At 39.9% G+C, this 25,666-nt stretch overlaps 1 protein-coding gene across 1 annotated transcript in view; it reads right to left on the bottom strand.

Annotated features, from left to right (window-relative positions):
* Positions 1-24,495, bottom strand: part of SLC9A4 (solute carrier family 9 member A4) — a 32,783-nt gene extending 8,288 nt beyond the window's left edge. Inside the window, exons 1-8 of the mRNA XM_030461294.1 lie at positions 24,234-24,495; positions 20,565-21,028; positions 14,956-15,215; positions 11,600-11,817; positions 7,594-7,796; positions 6,575-6,661; positions 5,688-5,758; positions 3,191-3,352 (exon numbers count right to left, since the gene is read on the bottom strand). Of these exons, the coding sequence (XP_030317154.1) occupies positions 3,191-3,352; positions 5,688-5,758; positions 6,575-6,661; positions 7,594-7,796; positions 11,600-11,817; positions 14,956-15,215; positions 20,565-21,028; positions 24,234-24,480 (1,712 nt within the window). The 5' untranslated portion in view covers positions 24,481-24,495. The remainder of the gene's footprint in view (positions 1-3,190; positions 3,353-5,687; positions 5,759-6,574; positions 6,662-7,593; positions 7,797-11,599; positions 11,818-14,955; positions 15,216-20,564; positions 21,029-24,233) is intronic.
* Between the last annotated feature and the right edge of the window lie 1,171 nt (positions 24,496-25,666).

Raw genomic sequence — 25,666 nt, 5'->3', positions numbered from 1 at the left:
TTCCTGAGCTTCAGTTGAGCTAGGATAGCAGAGAACAAACAGAATGAAGATAGTCTGTATTGTTCTGGAGCACAAATTAAAGGCGTGTATTCCTTTCATGGGATTAGATATTAACCTACCCACCTGATAACAATGCACAGGTATGGAAATGAGGCACAGATCCTTTTTACATTTTGCAGCAGACAATATAATACATTTTAAAAGAACTTGCACAAAACCACGAACAAGTTTCTTATGTTACCAGACCCATTAAATTCCTTATTGAAGTTTGGTTTTTTTCTTATTGAAACTTTCAGCATGGTGCAATAAAGCACAGCAGAAAATATTGAAATGATAATATGCCATGAAAACTGTCTCACTGTAATGACTACCATGACAGCATCTCTTTCTTCTATAGATATGGAGATAGTTGATACATGAAGAAAATAAAATACTGTTTACAAACCTTGTAAGATTATTTTTATTTATTATATATATAAAGTGTTGAACTCTCCACCAATCATCAGTAGTTCTGTGAAAGCAGTAACATTCACCAGGCACAACTGCACCACTAGAAATAACAACACAGCACTACATTCTTGTATGTGTTATATTGATATATTCTAAGATTTACTCCCACCAAAGTCAGTATTGCAGTAATATGAAGTAAGCTCAGTGTCAAACCATCTGTCTCTAATGGACATATTTCATTCAAAAAAACCCAGCCATATAAACACAGTTTTGATAATATTTGCTTGACTCTGTTTTTGCCACTTCTATTCTTATTTCCAATTATTATATTTTCCAAAACATCATAACCAAATCCTCTGTTTTCTTTCAAATGTGGATCCTTTGTCGCACAGTCTGTGTGCAAGTTTCTCTGGTTCACTCTGGAAATACTTCCTGCATGTTGGACACCCATTCTGCCCTCAGGAATCTCAGCATCATGGATGAATTTTCTCAGAATAATGCAGTTTCAGAGAGGAGATCTGCTTTGATTGTTATAGACTACTTCCCCTCATGTGCCTAAGTGCTGCAGAACTGATCAAAAAACCTAGTGAGCTTTCTCAAACAATGGAGATAAAAGAACTGTGGCATTGATTCAGACCAAAGATCCAACAACTGGCTCACTGTCCTGTCTACTCCAGTGCTCAACAGTGGACCCCTACCACTAAAAAGAGCTGTAAAAAATCATATATTCCCAGAACACTCTCAGCCTCCAGGAAACAAGATGTTTCTGAGCCACAGGCTGCACTTTGTTTTTGGAAGCTGACACTTCATTTTTAAAAAAGCCGTCTCAGGAGGATAACCTGTGCATCAGAGTTTGATGCACAATAAAATTCAACTAGAATTTCTGAACGATGACAAAGAAATTTCTCCTATTTTCTCTTTCCCTAGAGAAAAGAATAAAAATGTGTCTTGATTGTCATAGATTGTCTACTAAACTTGCACATTTCCTCTTGGCTTAGAACAGCTAAGGGAATAGAGCAGACAGAAAGGAGCCTGACAGACACACAATCTTTTTAATATCATCCGTTCAGCAAAGAGTACTTTAGAAAGAAAAGGGCTAGGTCTCACACTGCATGCTGACATCATTTTCAAGAAAGCAGATGAATCTTAACATGGTTAAGATAAAGATTCAATGGAGATTCTAATTTAATGTCCAGTTGGTATGGTATTTGGCTTTTCTGCTATAGGCTGAGATGGCAATTCAAAAAAGAAAATACTCTAGGTCCTGTCAGAGACTGTTACAAAATGGAGAGGGGTTGAAGGATGCAGCAAGAAAGTAGGCAGAAGTAGCAAAAGTGGCCAGTAAGAGCCCAGGAAAGCTTTTGTGGAGTCAAGAGCCATTAGTAATACCCACACTCTGGATAGTAGTTTGCAAGGTGGCGATGAACACATACATGCACAGCAGTTAAAGTATGCAGGATTTCATTCAGGATTTAGACAGACTTTTCTCCTAGAGGGCCACTCCCCACCAGCTTTCTCCCATGGTCTTGCTGACCCTAGGTTGCATTACTGTTGAATAGAACCATGGAATCACTTAATGGTTTGAGTGGGAAGGGGCTTTTAAAGGTCATCTAGCCCAAACCCCTGCAATAAACTAGAACAAGTTTCTCAAAGCCCCATCCAACCTGACCTTGTAGGTTTCCAGGACTGGACTTCTACCACATCCCTGGGCAATATTTTCCAGTGTTTTACCACCCTCAGAATAAAAAATTTCTTATATCTAGTCTGAGTCTACTGTCTTTTAGTTTAAAACCATTACTTACCTTACCCTATTGCTACAAGGCTTATTAAAAGCCAATTGTCTTTTTTATAGGTACTGGAAGGCTACTACAAAATCTCCCTCTAGTCTTCTCTTCTCCAGGCTGAACAACCACAGCTCTCCCAGCCTTTCCTCACAGGAGAGGTGCTCCTGGTCTCTGAACATTTTTGTGGGCTTGCCCCACATCCCATGTCTTTTCTGTGCTGAGGCTTTCAGAATTGGACACATTTCTCCAGTTGCAGTCTCCCCAGAGCAGAGGGGAATAATCACCTCCCTTGCTCTACTGGCCATGCCTCTTTTGATACAGCCTCAGATACTCTTGGCTTTCTGAGCTGCAAGAACACATTCCCAGATCATGTCCAGCTTTTCATCTACCCATACCCCTAAGTCCTCTGCAGGGCTGTTCTTAATGTTTAATCTGGTACACAAGTGCCAAAATATGTCAAGACATTTTGAAGGACTCAAGCTGAATCAGCAAAAATTGTGAATGCTACCAGGAAATCTGCTCACTGCAAAAAATTGTTCCTGGGATAATGGAGTCATGGCCTGTGTTCCACGTTCTCCTTCAGGTCTCCCAGCACCTAGAAGTGATGAGCAAAACCCACTAGCCAGCTAAGTGACAAGTATGGCCACCTTGAGCCACTGCTGTGATTTAAAGCAGCTAGAGTGGCTTCTGCACCTGGCATTCCTCTTCAGAACTGCCCATCATTGAAGAGAAACAGAGAAAATGCTCCTGGTTTTAATTTTCAGTCTGTAAACAAAGAACCAAAGTTCAAATACGATAAGCACCAAATTGCCAGCACAACCAACAACTTCTGTTTTCATAGCTGTCTCTTTTTCTTACCTTTCTATTGAAGTCATAAAATCCCTTGGGTATTTCCTCATTTTTGTCCCTTTCCTTCCTGTCCCTACTCTGCAAAGGGTCAGGAAGTCAGTACTCACTGTAAAGAAGCTGCAGGTGCTTCTGAAATTTTCATGCCACTCTCAGCCATCTCAATGGCCAGTTTTATCTCCATCTTTTTGTACAATGACACAATGCTGGATTTGGGCTGGTGTTCCCGAATTAAGATTTTCTTCACATACTTATTGTCAAACTTCTTAAATCTGCAAAACAGATGTTAAAATTACAGTGTAAAAAAAAGCCAAGAAAATGTGTTTTTTATTTCCGTGGTCCAAGCTGATCTTCATTCACATGCACACACATATAATTCAGTGGTGGAAACTGAATCCAAATTGGAGGCACCTGTGGACTCCTGACGGCCTGGTGAGCGGAGACCTTTAGGGGGACATTTGGCATGGTCTACTGGTCGACAGAGATTGAAAAGCCCACAAGACAAAAGAAAGAAACAAGCTGCAATCAGAGCAAAAAAGCAGTCTGGGTGTGTGTTTGCATTTAACACCACCACATTTGTCAGGAAAGAATATGGGCAGTATCCACGCCTTCCTACAAACATTGCATTTTAGGAGGGCATAACAGCAGCAGCTGCTCTTACAGTAATCCTGGCCTATTCAGCCAGCCACCAATGAAGCTCTAAATGGCCCAGCAGTTACAGTAGTTTGGGCCCATTATGTTGCTGATAATTTTGAATCCTGACAATTAGAGCAGGGAAAATACATTTCTTTGTATTCTGAATAAGAGTGAATTTGAATGGATCACAAAATACTATGTGCTTGCTTGCTGCAGATTGTAAAATATCACTAATGTGGGGCATAATTTGAATGTGAATGTGTGTGTGCACTTTGGAACAGGTATGTGCTTTCAGGCAGAACAACAACAGGTCTTCTTATACATTTCTTTCAAAGGAACTGTTTACCACAGCAAGGTAATGTGCTCCACAATGCTGGGAAAAGCACTACGGAGTAGCACAGTTTGTACATTTTCTCTTAACAAAGGCTATTAATAGTAGAGATAGTTTCACAAATGTTTCCACTGAGCTTAGAGCTCTTTATGTTTTCCTATGTAACTGAAAGCCTCCTGGAGTGTCATCGCTCAGATAATTAATTATGATACACATCTGCTAATGTCTTTAAATTTCCAGAGAAGAGTCTAGAGGTTACCTTTTAATAAAATCTTCTTGCATTAAATATCTGCATATACAGTGGTTTGGTTTTTGTTTTAATCTGCCTCTGAGCGGAAACACTACATTTATGGCTATTTTGGACAAAATTTCCTTTTCCTAGCTGTTGGGTAGATGTGAGATAAGGGGAGAACATTTTGTCACAGATATGTGTAAATGCAGCTATTTCAATTGAATTACTGCTCCGGCCAGATTTCTTTAGCTAACTGACAGTACAGACAGTGGTGTGTTCCCAGTGGATGTCCTTGAGCTATCTCTATACTGTGAGACCCAAGAGGACATTTTAGCCTCTAGGTCTAGGTATGTGCCCTAACACATTACATCATTACTCTTCACAGAGTCAAGAACTGGATGAAAATCAGCTGCCTTCTTCTTGCTCTGAATTCATTATTTCCACAGGGAGAAACCCAGTCATGGAAGGAGTTGCCACAAGTTTCAACAGACTCCCCTGGCTGGATTACTGGGGTCCAGTGCTGAAAGATGGGACAGAGGACTCCAGCAAGAAGTCTAGGTACAGCTAGGATAACTAAAGAGAACTTTTACCCCATAGCATTATAATAAGATGTTTGTGGAAAAGGATGATTAGTCTCTTCCCACACTTCTCTTCACATGCTGCCATGGCAGCCAGTGTGATCACAGAGCTCCCTCAGGGAACAGGTAAAGGGAACAGCAGATCAAAATGCCAGATCCATCTCCTTTGGGCAGTGCCTGGAAGAGCCACAGAGCTTTCCAAAACTGCCTCATCCTGCTTATAAAAGGCACAATAGAGGTCCTGTGTTTCAGGAACTAGCTTGAAGCTCTCTGCTTATGCTATAGCTATAGCGTAAGCTATTGATATTTAAACTCAACCATTCCATTCAGCACACTGATTTTAAATATTACTGAATGTAAAGCCCTATCAGGACAGGTAACTAATTATTATTGAATCTGTACTCACTAATCAGATTCTTTGTGAAGGTTTACAGCAAATGTCAGTGAAGCACTGACTTCTTATGTAGCTTGTGGTCTAAACCCAGATCTAAAGGAGCACTGCCACAAATTCAAGATTTATGCCAAAGCTATGTGCACAGGCTGATGTCTGCAGCATGAGTTTCCTGATATGTTTTTCTTATAAAAGGCTCATTTTCTGCTTGTTTGTGCAGAAGCAATTTAGCAGGCAATATACAAGCACTGCAATCCCAGAAGATAATGGTTACTCAGGAGTTCACTTTTTAAAAAGAGATATTGCACACATCCCCAATATTATCATGCTATTTTAGCTTTATGGGGCACAAGATTGATCTGCTATTCTATTTACCTATTATATTTTATATGATAGATAGATTATTTCATTATAATAGGCTGCAGTAAAAGATGCTTACTTATCTCTCAGCTGATAATGACTCCAATGTCCACATATGTCTTCAACACCAGCCTTCAAGTGATCCATCAACTAGAGAAACAAACATGGAAAAAAACCTAAGTAGCCATTATGAGAAAATAATGTAATGACCAATGCAGAGTTGTTGACAGGATTTTGAGATTTTTTTTTAATTTTTATGAAGAGTGTGAGTTCATTCTTAAAGCATCTACATTCCTCTAAAATTCAAGGCAAAGATCTCACTGTGGCAGGGCTGCAGTGGCAATATATTGATGGACAAGACAATTCTGTCAGTCTGTTATAATCTCACCATCACACAGCATTAAATAGACCCAATTAAAGGACTATGTCCACTATCAGATGATACTGAGTATCCAGATTGTGGGCCCTCTTTTTCTAACAAGACGAAAACCTAAATTCTTTTCTCTGTCAAGCAAATTTCAAACCAATGGCACACAGCCAGGTCCCCTGCAACTTAACCTTTGCCTTGACTGACAAATCCTTGGAAGATTTTGCAAATTATCATGAGACTGAACTTCATCATTGTTAACTACCAGGGTTTCCAGTCAACTTTTCTCTGTTTCTATCATAATAGAAGCAGACTGAAAAAAGACCAGTTTGAACATACATATTGTTAGAAATGGTGTCTTTAAATGATGGAAATACCCAAGCCCAGGTTGGACAGGACTTTGAGCAACCTGGTCTTGTGGGAGATGTCTCAGCCTATGCAGGGAGGGTGGAACTACAGGATCTTTAAGGTTTCTTCCAAGCCAAACCATTTGATGATTCTATGTGAATTCCTTTCAAGGAATTTCCTTTTCCAGCTATTTTAGAATACCTTCTGGCTTCTTTCTTTCAGGATACCAGTTATTGATATAAAAAACTTACTCGCACATGGATTTCTTCATTGATAGACTCCTTTTTGTTTGTCTTTTTAACATCTAGATATCTAACCAATGGTCCAATTGTGATTCCCTGCATTTGGAAAAATGAGTTGAAATGTTAACCTTCTTTTGGAAGGAAAAAAAAGAAAGAAAGATTTTTTAATTTTAATCAGTTAGGAAAGCTGTGTTTTAGACACAAGAATAACCTATTAATTGCATGGAGAGCAATTTTCTTATTCTGAAGCATTATGGTAGAATCTAAGTGCATGGTGCCCCATTGGCATCCTAGAGTATCTGGGATACTTGTATGGGAAAATACAGAACAGGGCATGCAAGGCATCCAGACAATCCAGTTCTTCCAGGTGTCAGCCAAGTGGAATAAACCAAAGATCTGAAGTAGACACCTATTCTTATAAATGTGAATTTTTCACCTTTTTGTCTTTAATATTCTTTTAGAAGGGGTTTTAAAATGTCATTTAGTCTTCAGGATGAATAAAAAATAAAAGTAAAAAATTCAAAATCTTTCATAGAGCAAACACACTCTTTTCTGTTTGGTTTGAGAAACACCACTAGTAGGCATGATTCTGTGTTGTAGTGTACAGTTAAAATGCTTCCTAAATTTGGAAAAACTTAAAAGCATGTGTGGAGTGAATCTAAAGGTTTTTGGACTCAAAGTGCACTTTTCCTGAATATTTTAGAAGACACAGGTTTTCAATACAGACTTTCTGGAGGAAAAAAAAAAAAAACAAACAAAAAAAACCCCAAAAACAAAACAAAACAAAACAAAAAAACAAACAAAAAAATAAAAAAACAAACAAACAAACAAAAAAAAACCCATAAAAAACAATGGTATTTAATAATACCTAAAAAGCCCTGAAAGGGTAATTACACAGTGTGGAGCTAAATCTAGCCATAGAATACAATAGTTTGTCCTAATTTAAGAGCAAATTCAATGCAATATTCACTATGAAGCTTTCAGTCACCTCTATTACATGAAAGCAATCCATTAAGAAATACACTTACTTGGATGAACACCGTGAAATATATAACTACAAGAGTAGCAGTAATGAATAAATTTTTTCTTGGGAAGAGATTCACTGGAAGTAAGAATGCAAGAGAGAAGCTGCTGGCTCCTCGAAGGCCACTGTAGGAAATGATGAGTTGGTCTTTGAAGGTAAAGGGATGTGTTCGGAACTTGTTACTGATGTAGAAGAGAGCAAATACACCTAGGGAGGGAGGAAAAGACAGAAGAATTATTAATCAAGGGGGAAAGGAAAATATTCCAAGTAAAACAACATCTTGGCTCATGCAGCTGTTGACAGACCTTTCTTTCTTTCTTGTACCTTTCTTTGCCTGGTGACAGAATCTGCTTTTTGTGAAATAGTCTCCTAGAAAAGACCATAATTCCAAACTGCTTCAGGATTTAAATTCAGTTATGTAGTTTAGAAGTGAGATTAAAGGAAAAAATTTACTTCCTCTATTTATGTTGCACGGTTCTTCTCCAAAGTGTTCTGTAAGCAAGACCAACCACTGGATGACAGGTTTTCCAGTTCTTTCCTTTGCAGTGTTTCCAGCTTTCTGCACAGTATCTGCCCAAAGTATTTTAACAGTGATTTAAAACAAGTCCTATGGACAGATTCACTGAAAGGCAAAGAGGAATAGCATTTTCATTTTTAATCCTCTGGCTTATTGGGTTTCATATTCTCTGTCTATTTCTCAAATTCCATTTTGCTTTTAAGAGAAGTTAAAATTAGACTGACTGTGGCTGTGTAAGGGCTGCAGCTTTTCTTTATAAAGTACATTTAGCAATTTGCTTGATTTGATCTTCTTCATCTTCCATAAGAAACATGTGTTCTATGCTTTGTGTGGAAACTGTTAAATTACAGAAGTAAAAGCTGACAAATGTTGATAATTACTGGTGTTGTTTTACAAAGCTATCACTAGTAAACTCAGTCAATTATTATAGGTATCATTTTATATAGGCTGCTGGACATGACTTTATGTAAGACTTTTTAGCTACTTATAACTATGCTAGACATCAGCTACACAGACTGAAGCTGTGTGTGTGTGATATCACCCTGAGGCCAATTCTCTTTACTATATTCAAGCTTCAGATAAAATGATGTAATCATTTTAGCAAACAAATTTAGTGGAAAATATTTCAGCCTTCCTCTGGAAAGCTCTAGCACTCCCCTTGGTGTTTGAGAGAAGGATGGACATGTGGCAGCAAAACAGCTTTTGTATCAGGAGAGATTTTTTTTCTGGACAGATTGGAAGTATATTCCAATACAGACTCCAAAAATAAGTCTTTAAAAAAATTGGGGACATGGTTGGTCCAGGATTAGCAAGAAAATATTTTACTGTCAGCCCAAGAGAATAATATCACTACTATTGAGTATTTGTGTCATCCCTATGTAACAGAGCTCTATAGATGAATGTACTTGAACCTTTACAGGCTTCCCCTTTCCTCTTTTTCCTCTTGTTAAATTCTTTCCACCAAGGCTCCCAGTCTTAAAAGCCAAAGGTCTTGAAATATGTATGGGCTTTGAGGGGCAATCTTCTTCCTGCTGTGGTATTCTTTTTGACTCTGGGATAAGCCACCTGAGAGATTTAAGAAATGGCACCTTAATCACTGATGTTTTGTGTCGACACTTAACTGGTCACAAATGTTAAGAGTACTGTAGCTGGAAAGAACCTTTAGAGGTCATGTACTCCACGTCCTTACTCAAAGCAGAGCTAATCAGACCAGGTTGCTCAAAGCTCCAGTGAAGTCTTAAATGCCTTTAAGAATGAAGAGCCGGGTTGCTGTTACAATATTGGATCATCTTCATGTTAAGAAATGTGTTCCTACTGTCTGATCAGAATTTCCCATGTTCCACCTTGTGTCTGTTGTCTCTTGCCTCTTGTCCTGTTGCTCTGCAGAAGTGCCTGGCTCCATCTTTTCTCTCTCCTCTTTTTAGAACCCTAAACTTCAGAAATGTATTACTTTGTAGAAAGTAATAAATACTCTCATATGCCATAACTTTTCCATGCTGCATGCAGTCTGCACTCTCTGACTCTCCTTGTATGTCCAGAGCTTCAAACCCTGATCAGGTTAGTGTCCTCTGCTTCCCTTGAACCACAACTCCCCTGACCTTCCTGGGAAACTCCAGAACTGGAGAGGGAACAGCAAGCATTCCACCAGCACTGAAGAGACAGGAGGAAACACTTCACTGGACCTGCTGGATACACACTTGCCGATGTAGCTCAGAACACAGTTGGCCTCTCTCTCACAAGGACAAAATTTTGGCTTGTGTTCAGTCTGCTGTCTACCAGGCCAGGTCCTTTTCTGCATAGTTGCTTACTAGACTCCAAGGCTATACTGGTGTGTGGAGTTATTGCAACCCACATTTAAGTCTTTGTGTGTGCTTTTCTTGAACTTCATGGCTGTAGTGGAACAAAGCAGTCAGCTGCCTCTGATTACCAAGAAGTGGGTGTGAGCCAGTATCAAATCCACCTGTGCCCAGTTAGGGCAGGCCCCCTATTGAGCATGTGCAAGACCAGGGGGCCAATAAAAGGTGAGGCTCACACCCACCAAGGAGCTCACTCTTGGGCTAATCACAAGAGAGGCTGGTAGCTCATTGAGCCACAGTCCGATCTTGCTAGTTCCACTATGTGAGTGATAGGTTTAGAGCACAACTCTCAAGTCTATACTGCTACTGCATCGATCCCTGAAGAAGGATTCGTCCTGCTACACATGGCTTTCTATCAGCCCGTTTCTCCAGCCTGCCCAGGTCCCTTTGAATTGAAACTATCCAGAATATTGACTGCTCCTAGCAGTTTGGTTTCAGCCAAAAACTTGCTCAGTCTGCACTCCATTCCATCCTCCAGATCAGTAATGAAGACATTGAAACAGTATTGGTCCTTGAACTGAACTCATGGAGATGCCATTAGCCACATGCTAGACCAGAATTTTGATCCCGTCATTCCAGCCTGTTCCCTTCCCACATTATCAGCCACTTTACCTTTCCCAGCTCTGCAATCTGAAGTTCAAGGCTGTCATTCTGCTGTTTGTGAACTTCCTCAGTCAGGATCTCAGCAACCTCTGTATCACGGCCACTGCATTTAAGGCTGACCTCATTCTTCACATCTTCAGCCATTTCTTCCTCCTTTCTGAGTGGTAGACAAAGTATATTCTCCAGCTTCTTCATCAACCAGCCTCCAGCAAATATCATGTGCCTTTTCCTCTCCACCCCTTTTTGCCTTCCCCTTCAGGGCACAGCTAACCTTGAGAAATCACTTGACAGCTCTTTTTTCTTCCTCAGTACCATGGCAGAAGATGCAGGCCCAATGCCCAGAACTCAGGCCTGGGCTCTGTATGTAAAGGTAATATAGGGATGAAGACTTGAGGAGATGGTGACAGGTGCTCCATGTAGATTTCTGCCCCACATGATGATCCAGAGGGACGTGGAGGAACTGACCTACTAACTTTGTTAACTGAAGCAGGTGCCTAAATTTCAATTTTTTGAATATCTCCTCCAAGACCACTTAATGGAATGTTTGGATTTTGCATTTTCTTTAAAAATATTAATCACTCTGAAAACTACTGAAATTCAAAAAGAAAGGTATTAAGATGGCCTTTTTTGACATTCAGAAGTTAAAAAAATGTCAGAAATAAGGTTGTCTGTATTGTATTTTTGGTCCTCTCACATGCACTAGTTCCAGTGTGCTTGAAAATCATTATGAAGCCCACTTACCTGGGGGCATATAGTTAACTAAGATGTAAGTATCTACATAGGCATAATCATGGCAATATTTGTCACCTAATCATAAAGTCTGTGCTTTGAAATGGGTATTCAGATTTGTTTGGGGCTTTTCCCCTCTTTTTCTCCACATATAGATTTGTGAAATTAACTTGTCAGTATTGTAAGTCTAATAAATTCTTTAGTAAACCGGTTATGCCAGTCTGTACAGACTTTTCTAACATACCTTTGCACTAAAGGGTTTCTCTCAGAAGTGCAGAGAAGGTCTCCTGCAAAAGCTGACTTACTCAGTGTCCGCCAAATGAGGCAGAAGAGCAGAGTGAAGGAAATGAAGGCCCAGTTCCACTCGTGGCTTTTTCCCACTGTAGACACTCCCATGAAAATGAATATCAGGGTCTCACTGATACTGCTCAACATCTTCATGAAATATTTTATTGTGGTATAGGAATTCTGGGAAACATTCTCCTCCACGTATTTTTTCATTGTCACTGCACATGCTGTCATCCTGTACCAGGCAAAACATCAGAGATCAGCCACAGCCTGGTTTACTTTTCATTTAAGAACATTGAAGAGCCTTACCCTTCATCACCTGCACTTTCCATCATCAGCCTCTGGCCTCTCAATTACCAAGAAGCATTTCATTTCTTCAATAACATTAGCTGTTCTATTAGCTAGAAGATCATCTTCACTCAGCTTTACAAAGCAATTTTGCATACAAGAAAAAGGAAGTAAACCACTCAGCTTTCCTGACAAGGAAGTGAGGGTATGGTGTTCCAGTTCAAAGTCCATTTTGTCCTGAATGCCTAACACACACCCACCAAGCACCAAATATTTGAATCTCAAATAAAGGGCGGGTCAGTTTTGAGCAACCCTTTGTTTTGAGGGATTTAGCCTGCCTCTTAGTGGTCTTTTCCTTTGAAATTGTGGTGGCAGAACATGGTGGTAGTCCTGTGCCAGGTCAAAGCTCCTGGTGACTCCCTGAATGTTGGGCAGGTCATCTTGAATAGCTGTCCACCTACAGAAGCTCATTTCTGTACAGCAGAGGGAAATTGTTATCCTACAGAGATGTTCATCCCCTCTTTTAGTTACTGAGGGTGTGGGGCATGTGCCTAAGGAAGCAAAGGGATGTTTCCCATCTCTTCTCTATTAATAGATACCTCAGTCTGCTTCAGAGGCACCACCAGTCACCCAGAACAGATGCTGGTAAGAATCACACAGAGCAGCAGTCTACTAAGGGAGTCTTTAAGCAGCTCTGCTGCTGGTTTTTTCCTCTGTCTGCCTTAATTTTCCACAGCTGTAGATAAACAGATAGACTGAGTGCTATGCTAGTAACATATTCTGTCATCTATCAAGTTTCTACTAATATTATTTTAGTCTCTGGGTACTGCTTGTGGTGATATTTTTGTGAACTTGTGAATTCAGAGGATGCTTGACTGTGTCATTAAGTTACCCTTCATCTAGTTTCTGTTTGTTTCATTTCTGCTGAAGAAATCTCAGCGGTATTCCAGTGGAGCTGAGATGTTTAGCAGGTCCAAGGACACTCTGAGACAAGGCCATTAGGTATTAATATTTTATATTGCTGACATTCAGAGACACATGCATAATAGACTTTCATGATCGAAGTGAAAAATGAATGAATTCCTCAATAATTCAGAAGGTTGACAATGGGTTCCTACCCTTAAAACAGGCAATAATATCCTTAATGAAGCAATTAGGATAATAAATCTCAATTATTTTAACATTCCTTTTTTACTAATAATTTCAGCACTCTAATGAAAATAAGAAACAAAAGAAATTTTGGGCAGTGGAGGCAAGGGAAGGGCCTATATGGTGTTAGAGCATACCATATAGTAGTAGGTCTAACACTGCTCAATTACAGTTGCCAGCTACCTCAACCAGAGCAAACATGTTGGATATGTAAAACATAGTAAAACATTCTTTTCTTTTGTCTAATTGCTCAGAAAAAAACCCAAAACCAAACAACATATATATGTGCTTTCTAAGTATTTATTAATATGGTTAAATATTCAAGTACTTTTTCCCCAGGTGGTCCTGCAAAGGTTGTTCTTAAAAAGCCAATTCTGGTCTAAAACTAAAAACAGATCAGAGTTTGACAAGTGGAGGTTTGTAAATGCACCTGTCTGGATATCAACAACCACACACTTATATTTCCTAGGTTTGAATCAGTTTGTCCTCAATAAAGGGAACACATTTCTGCAGCACCTGTGCTCTGCTACCTGGCAGCATGGTCTAGTTCAAATTTGCCTACAAGCAGCTTTATCATAAAGACCCTCACTTTCACCCCTGCTCCTTCCTTTCTCTTCTGAGTCCCTCCCTGCTGCTGTTCTCTCCCCTTCCCACAATACTCTGTAGTACAATCAGAATTTCCACAGGAGTAACCTTCACTCATTGCCCCTTGTCTTTTCCATGTGACTTCTTCTAAAAAGGGAGTCTCCATCTTCTTGGTAGCCACCCTTTATGTACTGGTACATGGCAATAAGGTCTCCCCTAAGCCTTCTCTTCTTCAGACTGAAGAAACTCAGTTCTCTCAGCCTTTCTTTATATGGCAGGTCTTCCAGTCCTCAGATCCTTGTGGTCCTCATCCTTGTGGTCCTTCTCTGGACCCTTTCCAGCCTGTCTGCATCTTTTTTGTATAGCAGGGACCAAAACTGAATGCTTATTGTTGATGAACAATTATGGCATATATTATATGCTAAAGGTAGTGGTATATCTCCCTACACTGGACATTTTTAAAATTCAGCTTGACAGAGTGTTGGGCCATCTAATTGAAACCATATTACTACCTAGAAATATTGGACCAGATGATCCTTGATATCCCTTCCAACCTGGCATTCTATGATTCTATGATTGACTCAGTACACCCTTATTCACCCTCTCCACATTTTTTGCACTTACTAGACCTGACAGCTTTCTCTTTGAAGCAGGTACCTGCACCATCAAAGTACTGTAAGAAAACAGTAGTAATCTGACCTCATGGCGTTTAAATATGATCTTCAGTACTCATATAGATGGGTATATGTATGTATATAAATATGCACACTGGATGTGCATGTATGCTTGATGTTCTCAGTCATTGGGTTTTGCCTAATTTCAGTTCCAGTGATGCTGTTCAAATGTAATGGCATTTCACTAAACTATGTTAGAGCTGATGTTTACAGCTGCATACAAGAGCAAGAACTTCTTGGAGATTCTTTGCTAATTCTTTTCATACCTCTTGTGACCTCTTAGTGATGCTGTTTATAAATAGTAGATAAATGCAGCTTATAAATACCTAGTTTACTATCAAATCATTCTCTCATTCTGCTCATCTTCTCAGAGACAGCAGTCAGATGGTGGCAGCACTAGTCATTTTACAACGTGCAATATTTTTCCAACAGGGAAAAATCCAAAAATTTTTAAAGCAGATATCCACTCCTCAATAGTACATCTATGCCTACACTATCTGTGGGTTTGCTTTTCCTAGTTACTACTGCATTTTACAGACCCATTAGAAGCATTCACTGTAGATCTCAAGGCCAGAGACTGAAAATTCCCATATTGTACCAGCTGCAAACAAACCACCTCCTCAATACAATGTCCCTTCCTTCAAGAGAGCTTCAAGAGAGCTGTAAGAGATACTTACGCCAAAATGCCTGAGATGTAAAGGGTTTCAGCAGACAAGTATGACAAGTAGCTGAACATGAAGACCAGCAGGGGTTCGATAGCAGAAACGTTGTGAGTGAAACGGGTCATGAAGGCTGAAACAAATCCAAAGACGATGCCAAACACCACACCCCCCAGCCCCACGACAAAGAAGCGAGCGAAGCCAGCGAAGACATCAATGGATTCAATTTCTTCATACCTGTGCATCTGGGTGAAGGCAATGAAGATGTTGTATAAAACCTACATGTGAAAAGGAGACAGTGGTCAGGCATCTTTCTGAAACTGGCAAGTTTACTTATTTAATAAGGGTGTGCATGTGTGTATGTGTGTGTGTGTGTGCCTGAAATTGCTTTGGACAGCTCAGCAGAGTAACAGTTGAAATCTCAGCTGGTTCTTAACAAGTCTCAGAATTAAATCTCTGTTAAGTGTCCTAAAAATATTAAAAATAAAAGAAGCATAGATGGTTATGGAATAAAGTAAAACTCGGGAAGGGGGCAAATGCAATTGAAGTAGTTAAAAAACACTCATTGTTGTTTTGTGAAGGTGAACTAAATCATTGGTCCTTTCAGCAAATGCCCAGCTGGTTACATAAGCAACCCCAGGCTCTCCTGTCCATATGCTCTTTCTGACTCACGATAGAGCTAAGCAGTGTCTAAGAATCATGCTTTTGATTTAAATTAAATTTTGGTTGTATATATGATCAGTAGACTGGATGAGCTTCTTTACATGGACTCTGGAATGTTAAATGTTTTTCAATAGTACTTGATACATACAAATCCCAAAACAGCACTGGGAATGGTAATGGAAACTGCACTGGGAATGGGAAGGCAAGGCAAGGCAAGGCAAGGCAAGGCAAGGCAAGGCAAGGCAAGGCAAAGCAAGGCAAGGCAAGGAAAAGAAAGGCAAGGCAAGGCAAGGGCCTCCCTATCCTCGCATCTTTTGGGTTTGATGCCATTTAACCTCCTTCCCAAGAATTCTGTGCCAGTCTCAGACTGGGAAACAAAAGTTGTGGCACTCTGAATGGCTTAAAGACCTTTCACACATATGTTTTGACTAGAAAGCTTGAAATGACAAAAATAAAAAAGAAAACTATGACAGATTAGAAAAAAAAGATTGGATTTGCTACATTACATAATTTATTCTGTAAATATTATTTCATTTAGTTGAGAGCAGCTAAGCTTACCACACTTCTATTACCAGTATTTTCTCTTCTGAAGAAACTCCTGGTGAAAAATCTTCAATACATTCCACTTTTCATCCACTTTTGGAAACTAATAGAAAGTTTCCACAGTAATGAGTGGTGCAGTAATAAAAAGGACTTAGAGGCTGCTGACAGTTGGTTAACATTAAGTCCTGTCAGAACTGTTTACAGGATGTATGTAACACATGAAAGTCACCTTTTGGTTTCCAAGAGAATTTGGGGAACATCTAAAGACAGCAGCTCTCTGAAGGTGTTAAAGCATTAAAGCATTAGCTCAAAAAGGCAAAATGGACCAAAGCAATTTGCCTCATATGGTTTTCTTTGGTCTTTCTTCATCAAATAGTAAATTCCAGAATCTATTAAGAAGATTAAAGCAGATATTTGCAGGTAGAAGAGTCAAGCTCATTAGGATAATAATTATTCTCCAGCGACTGTCTAATCTAAATTGCTAGTGGGACCATATGACCTTGAGCTGTCACATAGCTCCTTCTCCAGGAGGCTCATTGCTACTGTTTCCCAGAGAGAGACAAAGCACAACAAAATGTTTCATGTAACAAAACACCCACAGCCCCTTTTTCCTCATGACTAGGTATGAAATTAGATTCTTCAGTGGCAGATAAGAAAAAGAAGGTGCATGTCTCCAGCAGTCAGTAAACCTTACTGTGCTTACCATATAAGCTTTTCATTATAAATCCTGTTTTCTTTCTGTTCCACCTTTTTTGCAGACTTTAACCTCTCCCCAAGACTCGTGATTCTTTATAAATTATACTAAGACATAGATCTATGCTGACTTAGGAGTAATGCAAGTTACCCTCAGCAAATGACTTAGTAAGTTTTTCTCTCCTTTTCTAGTTCCTAACATGTCTCCATGATATAACCGAATTGGCAATAAAATGGAAATTATGGCAATACAATAAATTATCCTTATTCTTTTTGTAATATGCTTTGTGGAAGTAAACTGTTGTGTAGAACACCCTGCACTGCATCATACAAGTAAGGCTCCATGTAACTGCTGCTCAGCTGTCAATTTGCATCATTTATGCCAGTAAATGGATTTCTAGTAGGCTTTATGTGGTTGGAAAGCCTGAATCAGGTTAGTATGCCTTTATTCACTTAAAAAGAAAGGATGGATTGATAGCTGCCTCATTTAACAACTCTGAGAATGTCATGCTTTGGTTTTATTTTGAGGTGACATTACCATGTAGTGTGGCTGGGTAGCTGCTAAAACCAGAGAAAGGAAAAAGAGATGATGGCACTGTTGCCACCAGGGAACCTCCCCAGGGGTTTGTCCCTGCTCCAGCCATCTGTGTGATTCAAACACTGCACATACCATCCATATCAGAAGCACTGGAAAAAATAAAGATTTCTAAGTGACTGCTTTAATCACTAACTTAGTCAGTCTTGATAACTCTTTCCACACTGATAACTCCTTCTGACCACATGTATTTAATTTTATTCTGAACACAGTCCAGCTTCAGCAGCAGGAGCAGAGAGTATCTTCCTCCTCCCTGGCAGCCATACATCCCACTGGCCAAAGCCTTCCTAAGCAATACCAGAGGGGTAAATTCAAATCCCCTCAAATAAAGAATGAATTTTACTTGTGTTTCCATCATGCTGTAGATTTCTTTAAGTACTCTGATACTGCATACAAAGAAGAGAGGGCATCATTAGAAAAAAACAGTGACTATCACTTAATTTTGAGTACACCATGATGTATAAGTGCTCTCAGTGTTTCTAAAATCAAGCCTCAGAGATTAAGTAGTCAGGGGAAGTATTTTGTTTCCTGATCCTTAAAGGTGCTCGCCTCCTGTAAAAACAGAAATGGTTTATGTATATGCAGGAGCAGAGCTTCAGAGGCATGAAGAACTCGACAGCAAAATCAGGGTCACACATGTTCATCTTTGAATAAAATCTGCACTGTATTCACCAACATGACTGCTTTGAACAAGGCTTTGAAACTCCAGTAACGTATGATACATGCCAGGACCAGTCCTACTGCTGTCTGTGCTATTCTGATGCTAACAATTCACTCATAAATAACTGGGAAAAAATGCAATTAATAGGGCCTGAAGCCCTCTTGGACCTACTGAGGAGAATGGAAAAAACTACAAATGTGTAAAAAAGGTAAATTATTCACTTTTCCCCAAGTCCCTTAAGGTGAAGGTATAACTCCTAAATCATCCTTCCAATTCCAGTCTGTTATTTTGCAAATGTTTTATACTAAAATATTGAACTAGATATAGGAGAGGCAGCTGTTGCCTCAAACGTATTACACAAGTTCAGCAAAATTCATATCAGATTTTCCTGCTAGGAAAAAAATGTTCAAGATGATAATCAGACTGGAGAGAACTGGGGGTATTTGTATTTAAACAATAGAAAAATACGTATGCCTAATATATCTCGGTGATATTATCTTTTTAAACAGAGAGTTGACTCAAAAGAAAAAGTTAAGAGAGAAATGGGGAGGAAATGGTAAGATGAGACATCTGAGGTAAACAGTTTTAAAGACATTTACAAAGCAAGTGTGGTATCATAGAGGTGAAAGCCACCTATTGGGCTCCATCCAGGTGACAAACAGTTCTGTCTTCTCTCATAGGGAGCCACGAAGAAATGTGAACACCAAGAAAATGAGTGAGAGGTGGGTTATGCAGAGACGCATCGGCAGGAGCTGACAAATGGATTACAAAATTGCTGTGAGAAGCTCCCCAAAGATGAGGGGATGTGAGGCAAAGAGAACTCACAGTGCTGTAGCCAACACAGCCCATTTACAGCCCTTGCATCTCTTTTGCTAACACACCTACTGCTGCTGAGGAATGCCTAAATATTGCTGGGTTTACAGGCTTTCTGTCACTGCACATTTATGCTGTAAGAGGATCTTGATTGAAAGTTCATGTAAATACCATCACTAGTTGCACCCACATCATAAATAACAGCTGGGAGCAAAGGAAAGGCAAGGTAGAGAGCCAGTAAAAAAAAAAAGCACAAAACCAGCTTGTCCAGAGTGAGAAAGAGGTATTACTTCTTGAGGTCTGCACTCGAAGGAACCAAAAAGACAAGTGGAAGGAATAGAAGCATTGGGGAAATATTTTGTTACAGCCACAACACATAAGCCATTTGCATGTAAAGATAAGCAACACTTCTACATCAGGCCTAATCCTCTGGTTCACCGAGAGGAAGGATTTATGATCAATGGGATGTGGCTGCAAGAAATTACTTCTTTCCTTTTCCTTTTTGCATTACATGTAAACTGTGCTTCTCCCTTGAATCTTTTCAGCAATGAACTCTGTACAGATTTTATAAGTTCAAGTGGTGCTGTACCTCATGTACAACAGTATCAACATAGTTTTTATGTGGCTTAGATTCCTGTGATCTAAATTCTGTAAAGATCTTATCTAGCAAAACTCCTTAACCTACAGTTGACTTTCAGCACATAATCAGTCCTGGTTTTTTCTGACCAATTAATTTCCTGCTTGAGATTTCTTCCTTGAAAAAAATGGGTTTTCTAAGAGTTTCTGTCAACTATCAAACACCTAGAATTCCAGGTTACTCCATGTTTCAGCAGAACTAAGGAGAAAAGGGGAAAAATACTAGGAGCTCTGTAAAAACACTTTTCCTTTTAAAAAAAAAGGGAAAGAGAAAAAAAGACAAAGTAAGAGAAAACAAAGGAAGAGAAGAAGAGAAGAGAAGAGAAGAGAAGAGAAGAGAAGAGAAGAGAAGAGAAGAGAAGAGAAAAAAGAAAAGAAAAACAAATATAACACAGAAAAATCTCTCATATTGCAGAAGCCTTGCTTCTGGTTACTAAAGATAAAATTGCCAAGAAATGTGATAATTTGTCAGATGATGATATTTTTACTGTGAGAATTGGATTTATGCAACATTATTGGTGGCAACTTCTCTGGGCAACTTCCAAGAAAGGACTGAGGAAGGAGTGCAGCCTCCAGAGATTGTCCAGATCTGGGTTTTGGGTGGTTTTTGCAGGGGTGTTTTTAAGGCATGTGACAGGGCAGGGTCTCCTGTATGCTGTCTTCAGTCTTAAACAGTATAATTTTCTACTTATTTTTTTGCACAATGTAAAGAACATTCCTAGGTTTTTCACTGATCTTACCAGCAGAATTAACTGTTGGTCATCCAACCATTTCAATGAATGCAAGATCAAGAGGTAATGTCTATGTGTATGGCTATGTTTCCCTCCTTCAGCATCTCTAAAATTATGTTTCTGAAAGATTTAATATATGATATTTGCATACTTTAAAATTACATGCATGTAATGGAGTATCTGTAAAGTAAATAATCTATCTTTGATCTCCTTAGAGCTGCTCTTGCTCTGTGCCCAATAACTCAACAGGCCCAAAGAGCCCAAAGAGAGAAAGGAGTGGAAAGAAACTCACCACAGTTATGCCATCATTTAGCAATGACTCTCCAAAGATCATCATGTAAAGCTGCTCATTAACAGAGGCTTCTTCTAAAACTACCAGAGCTGCCACAGGATCCACAGCTGAAATCATGCTGCCAAAGAGCAGGTTCTGAAGCAGGTTCAGGTCAGTCAGGCCAAAAGCTTCGATTTGGCAGACTCCATAGAGAGAGAGGCCAATCCCAAAAGAGTTTAGTAGAGATCCCAGCACAGACCACCACAGGATGGACCCAAAGTTTTCAAAAAAAGGGCGAGTTGGCATGAAATAACCTTCCTCCAGGACAATGGGTGGAAGGAGATACAAGAAGTAAATACTTGTGGTCATCACTGGTGGAGATTTGTGGTCAGAAGCAAAGATGACTGCTCCTACTAGGGCTCCAATGGCAATCAAGATGCAGCTTTCAGGCATGAGTCTTGGTAATCGGTGATATATGTGGAAACCTTGAATAAAACATTGGATTATCAATCTAGTTTAAACTAGCCTGATGTCAGATATTTTGCCTGCCTTTGGATACTTTGTCTTCAGACAAACAGGTTTTGCTTTTAGGATTGTGAAAGTAAGTATACAGATAGTACTGTTCCTTTCAAAATGAAATATTCCCAGGCTTGTATCACTAGAGGAGGAAAAGTGTGCCCATGAATCTCATTTTCCCACTTCCCAGTTCTCCATTTCTGAACAGGCATGGCTGAGTCTGGGAATACATGAACCTCTTTGAAAATGTAATTTACAATTCAGAAATAAAATATTCTTCAAGAATCCTTACTGCCCAAACTCTACTGCCAAACCTCTGAGGCACAGCATTGTCCCCCATCCCTGCTATCAAAGGGATCCCCCATCCCTGTCTGCAGGATTAAGGCCAGCTCCCCCACAGTGCTGAGGAAGGACTCTGGCTGCAGAGCTGCCACTAGACTTGAGCTGCCCACGAACCTGGAGAAGCCCAGGAGATCAGGAAGCAGCCCAGATCCCATGGTCTGTTCAGCTTCCTTGACTTCCAGGGCTCCCCTGAAGCACTGCACAGACTCCAGCTAGCTGATCCACAGGCTGAGGGAGTGAGTAATTATGAACACTAAAAAGTCCAAAGCAGTTCAGGTACCAGTAGGAACCAAGCCACAGTAAGATAAGGCTTTGTAGGAGCTGATTAACTTTGCTTTTCTGGGAAAACTACTGTTCCTATTTAAGGTAAACAGAACTTTCAGCAGAGCTGAAAGAATTACCAGCAGCCATCAAGTATCAGAAAATAGTGTGACCTGAGGGGTAGGGGTTTTTTCCTCACTAGCATAAAGGCTTAGTTCACACTAGCAAATGAAGCAGTCCAAAGACCTTTTCCAGACAGAAAGGTTCATCTTGTGTCCATCCAGCCAAATTCTGTTCCCTGCCCCAACAAGAGGTGGGTCCAACAGCATCCAAACTGCCTGTGGGAACAGATCCTGGTCCACAGTCTGCCCTGGCACTGCCTGTGGGAAGATTTGGCTGCACAGGTCAGAGCTGAGGATGAGCACACCAATGCTGACATGGTATGGACACTCACACACAGCTTCCTTACAGGATGCTCTTAGTTTACGAATTCAGATGTAGCCGAGCTGCTTTACAGAGAAAGTGCAACACTTCCCATATAAATGCTGTGAGTGTCAATCTCCTCCTGCCAGCCCTTAGGTACTACTGCTGTGTTCATGTAACTCTTCCCATTTGACATAACTACTGATACCAATAGTAAGATACTTTCTGTGGCTCATCTAGTTGCTGTGCCAGGAACTGGGCAGTCATACTGAGATGCCTCAGCTAGAAATGTTCAGAAGTTACAAGAAAGAGACAGACTAAGAAACCTATAAATCCAGTGGCTGTCTCTCCATGCCTGAGGCTGGCCAACTTTCATCCCATAACATGGGACATGACTGCATTTCTGTGACTCTTGAGTTGGCAGTATACAAATATAAAGGAAAAGAAAAATACATTTTTGAAATTTAAAAAAAATTTCTTTAGGAGGCTGTTTTATCAAAAAGTATGTTAAGATAATAATTCTACTCATCCTTTTTTAACTAAAAAAATTATATTCAAGTCTTCTGTCAGTTTTACAGAAAAAGGGTATTGTCAGGCACTGGCATGGCTGCCCAGAATGGTGGTGGAGTCACCATCCATGGGGGTATTTAAAAGCCAGGTAGACAATGCACTTCAGAACATGTTTCAGTGGACATGGTGATTTTTTTTTTAAGTTGGTTGGTTGTTTTCTGTTGTTGTTTTTGCATTTTGTTTTGGGTGGGTTTTTTGTTTGTTTGTTTTTTCAGATGGGCTGGGTTTTTCAGTATGGGATGTTTCCCATACTGAAATCTTGACCTAGAAAGAAGATAATACCTGAAAAAAAAATTAACAGTTTGGAAATCTTCTTCCCTGAGTAACCAGATTATTCAACCTATCTATTTCATCCAAGTAGATCTGATGTCAGTAGCTCCAGAATTTTCATCAAAAATAATATCTGAAAACTTTCAGCCAAAGAAATGGTATGCTTAGGAGACATCACACATTTCATCTAAAGTATCTATTTCTTACTCAAAAACAAGAATATTGAGTAGATGTACCATCTCTCAAGTCCTGTGATTTATGGATCATGAATAAAGAAATTGATTAATTTGCTCACCGCTAGCATGCCCTGCTGATGCCATACCAATAAATTTGTTCTGTGAAAATTTTGGTTATTTTAACAGTGAAGACATTTGTATACAGGAATGTAATTGAGATCATCAGCTATTCTGAAACTGGCAAATTATGGCCAGTGGTAAAGGTTTTCATCAATTCTGTGACAATGATATGAAAAATGTTTATCTTCAGGCCAGCTCCAGAAAATCACTAATCTCTCCTACCATCCTGGTCCATATTAATGTTTGAAAATCCCATGGAAAGATTAAAAAGACAGTGACATCAAGTATGCGCAGCACTTCACATTATTTGATATTGCTGCAAAAATTCTAAATGGTCAAAATAATTAAAGCCCAGCCATTCAAACTTTTAAGACACAGGGTGAGCCATATTTGCTTATTTAGTTTCAGTCCCTACTCCTCCATGAGTTTTCTTTCTTCATTCAGATGCCTACACAGGGCTCTAATGAGAGATGTGTTGGGATGCATTCAAAAGGTACTTACCCTACATCTCTTATGACATACACCCTCTTACACTCTCAGTCCCTACTACTTTAAACAGCAAATGTTAAAAAAGAGGCTCATGGGGAAATGTTCCCTATTATCCTCATAATCAAAGAATTCTTCCCACTTTTCTCCCCCCTCAGTTCAATACTCTTGAAGTCTCAGTCTGGTTTTACTGATTTCTACAGGTTGTAAATTCTCATATTTTATGAAGTTTAAAGAGTAGAAAAACGGATGGACAACATTGTGTAAGGGATCTCTCTTGCTACTCACTAGCAGGGACAACCCAAGAAACACGAGGCTTAGAGGTCATATATTTAGTTAAGTCAGCAGGAAGGATTCAGAGATGGAATTTTGGTATTTTCATGGTATTGAACATACCTGCTCTTCTAGAGGACAGAAACTATAAAAACAATCCCAGCTACAAAAATGCATGGAAGATACTTGGTTACATGGTACATTTTTAACTTCTTGCCAAGGTAGGTGGACTCAGATCCCATTTTCTACTTACCTATTTTTGCAAAAGAGGCAAGGAGGATCCAAAGAGTAACTTCATAGGGAATTTGCACATGGTCATAGTCCACTGTGAAAACAGGTAGCCTGGTATCTTCTGAAGAGCCAACAGCAGCCCCGTGATCGGGTTCATGAAAACTCTTGCTCAGGTTGGGCTCATCCACATAAGCAGCAGCAGAACAGCAAACCAGAATCAACAGCAACCAGTTCAAAAGTTTTGCATGTGCAAGAGCAGCAGAGTCCATCTCTGGTACTGTGACTATTTTATTATGGATTCAGCATACAGTGGGTGCAAGTAGGGATGCAACACTCACTCCTGTCGATTCACGCTGCTCATAGCCACCGCCGCTTCTCACTCAAGGCTCCTCCAGTTGCCTGCTAGAGGTCATTTTAAAAGCCTCAATGTGCCTGTCCTGTTCCTTGTGTTACAGACAAACCTGGAGATGTATGAAGATACCGGTTCTGCAGGTTTCTCCGACCCAGATAAACCTTGGCCACAGCATCACCCTGTTAAGGAATAAAAAGCCTTGTCCAACTACGCTATTTATCCACCACTCTGATTTTCTTTCCCCACCGTAAAAATGAAAAACAAGGTAACAAAAAAATCCCAGAAAACTAAAAAGCTGCAATGCACACCACTCAGGCAGCAAATGCAGCGTGAGTAAATAGCATCAGGTGGGAGAGATGGTGGCACCCTGAGCAGGCTGGAGAGCCTGCTCCGTACCCTCCTCTCCTGCCCTCACTGCCTCTCTGCCTCCCCAGCACAACTGGCACCTCAGGTACCACACTTGGCACTGCTCACTGGTCCTCTCTCACCTGGTAACAAAACCACCTAATGTGTAAACAAATGAATTCTGCAGGGCTTACATTAGGGACACCTGCTGGATGACCACACCAATTACCTTCTAGTTTAGAAATGCATGCTCTCTCTTACATGCATGTATGTAATGTGGTTATTCAATAACCTTTGAATAACCTTGTAACTATAGAAAGACAAATGGTTGAGTCACATCATGTGCCTGAAACTGGATTTTGAGTTGTCTTGTATTTGACAATTGTTTTAATCATTCCAACAAGGCATTTATTGGATGACCACATTATCCTCCAACATGACATTCTCTCTTGAGAATTTTTTTAGAGGCCAGCTTTTTCTCTCCTCTGCAAAACCTACTGCATTTACCATTAAGATAACAAAGAGTGCAAATGCTGTGGTGTTTTTTAGAAGCTGATAAAGCCTGCACTACAAACATTCAAAGGAAGTAAATTTAATTTACTAAAAATTATTCAAATTGCCCACTGATTTGGTTATGTTGCAGAACAGTGCAGACTGGTGAGAAAAGAGATATACCCCAGAATAACTAGTGCTGAGGACACCACATCCATGTGGCATGTGTTTGGGAGGGGATTCCTACAAGTTACCTGGTTCCACAG

This window comes from Calypte anna, chromosome 1 (genome assembly GCF_003957555.1).
Source record: "Calypte anna isolate BGI_N300 chromosome 1, bCalAnn1_v1.p, whole genome shotgun sequence".
NCBI lineage: Eukaryota > Metazoa > Chordata > Aves > Apodiformes > Trochilidae > Calypte > Calypte anna.
Note: the sequence above shows the minus strand (reverse complement) of the source record. Positions and strands in the feature narration are given on the sequence as shown.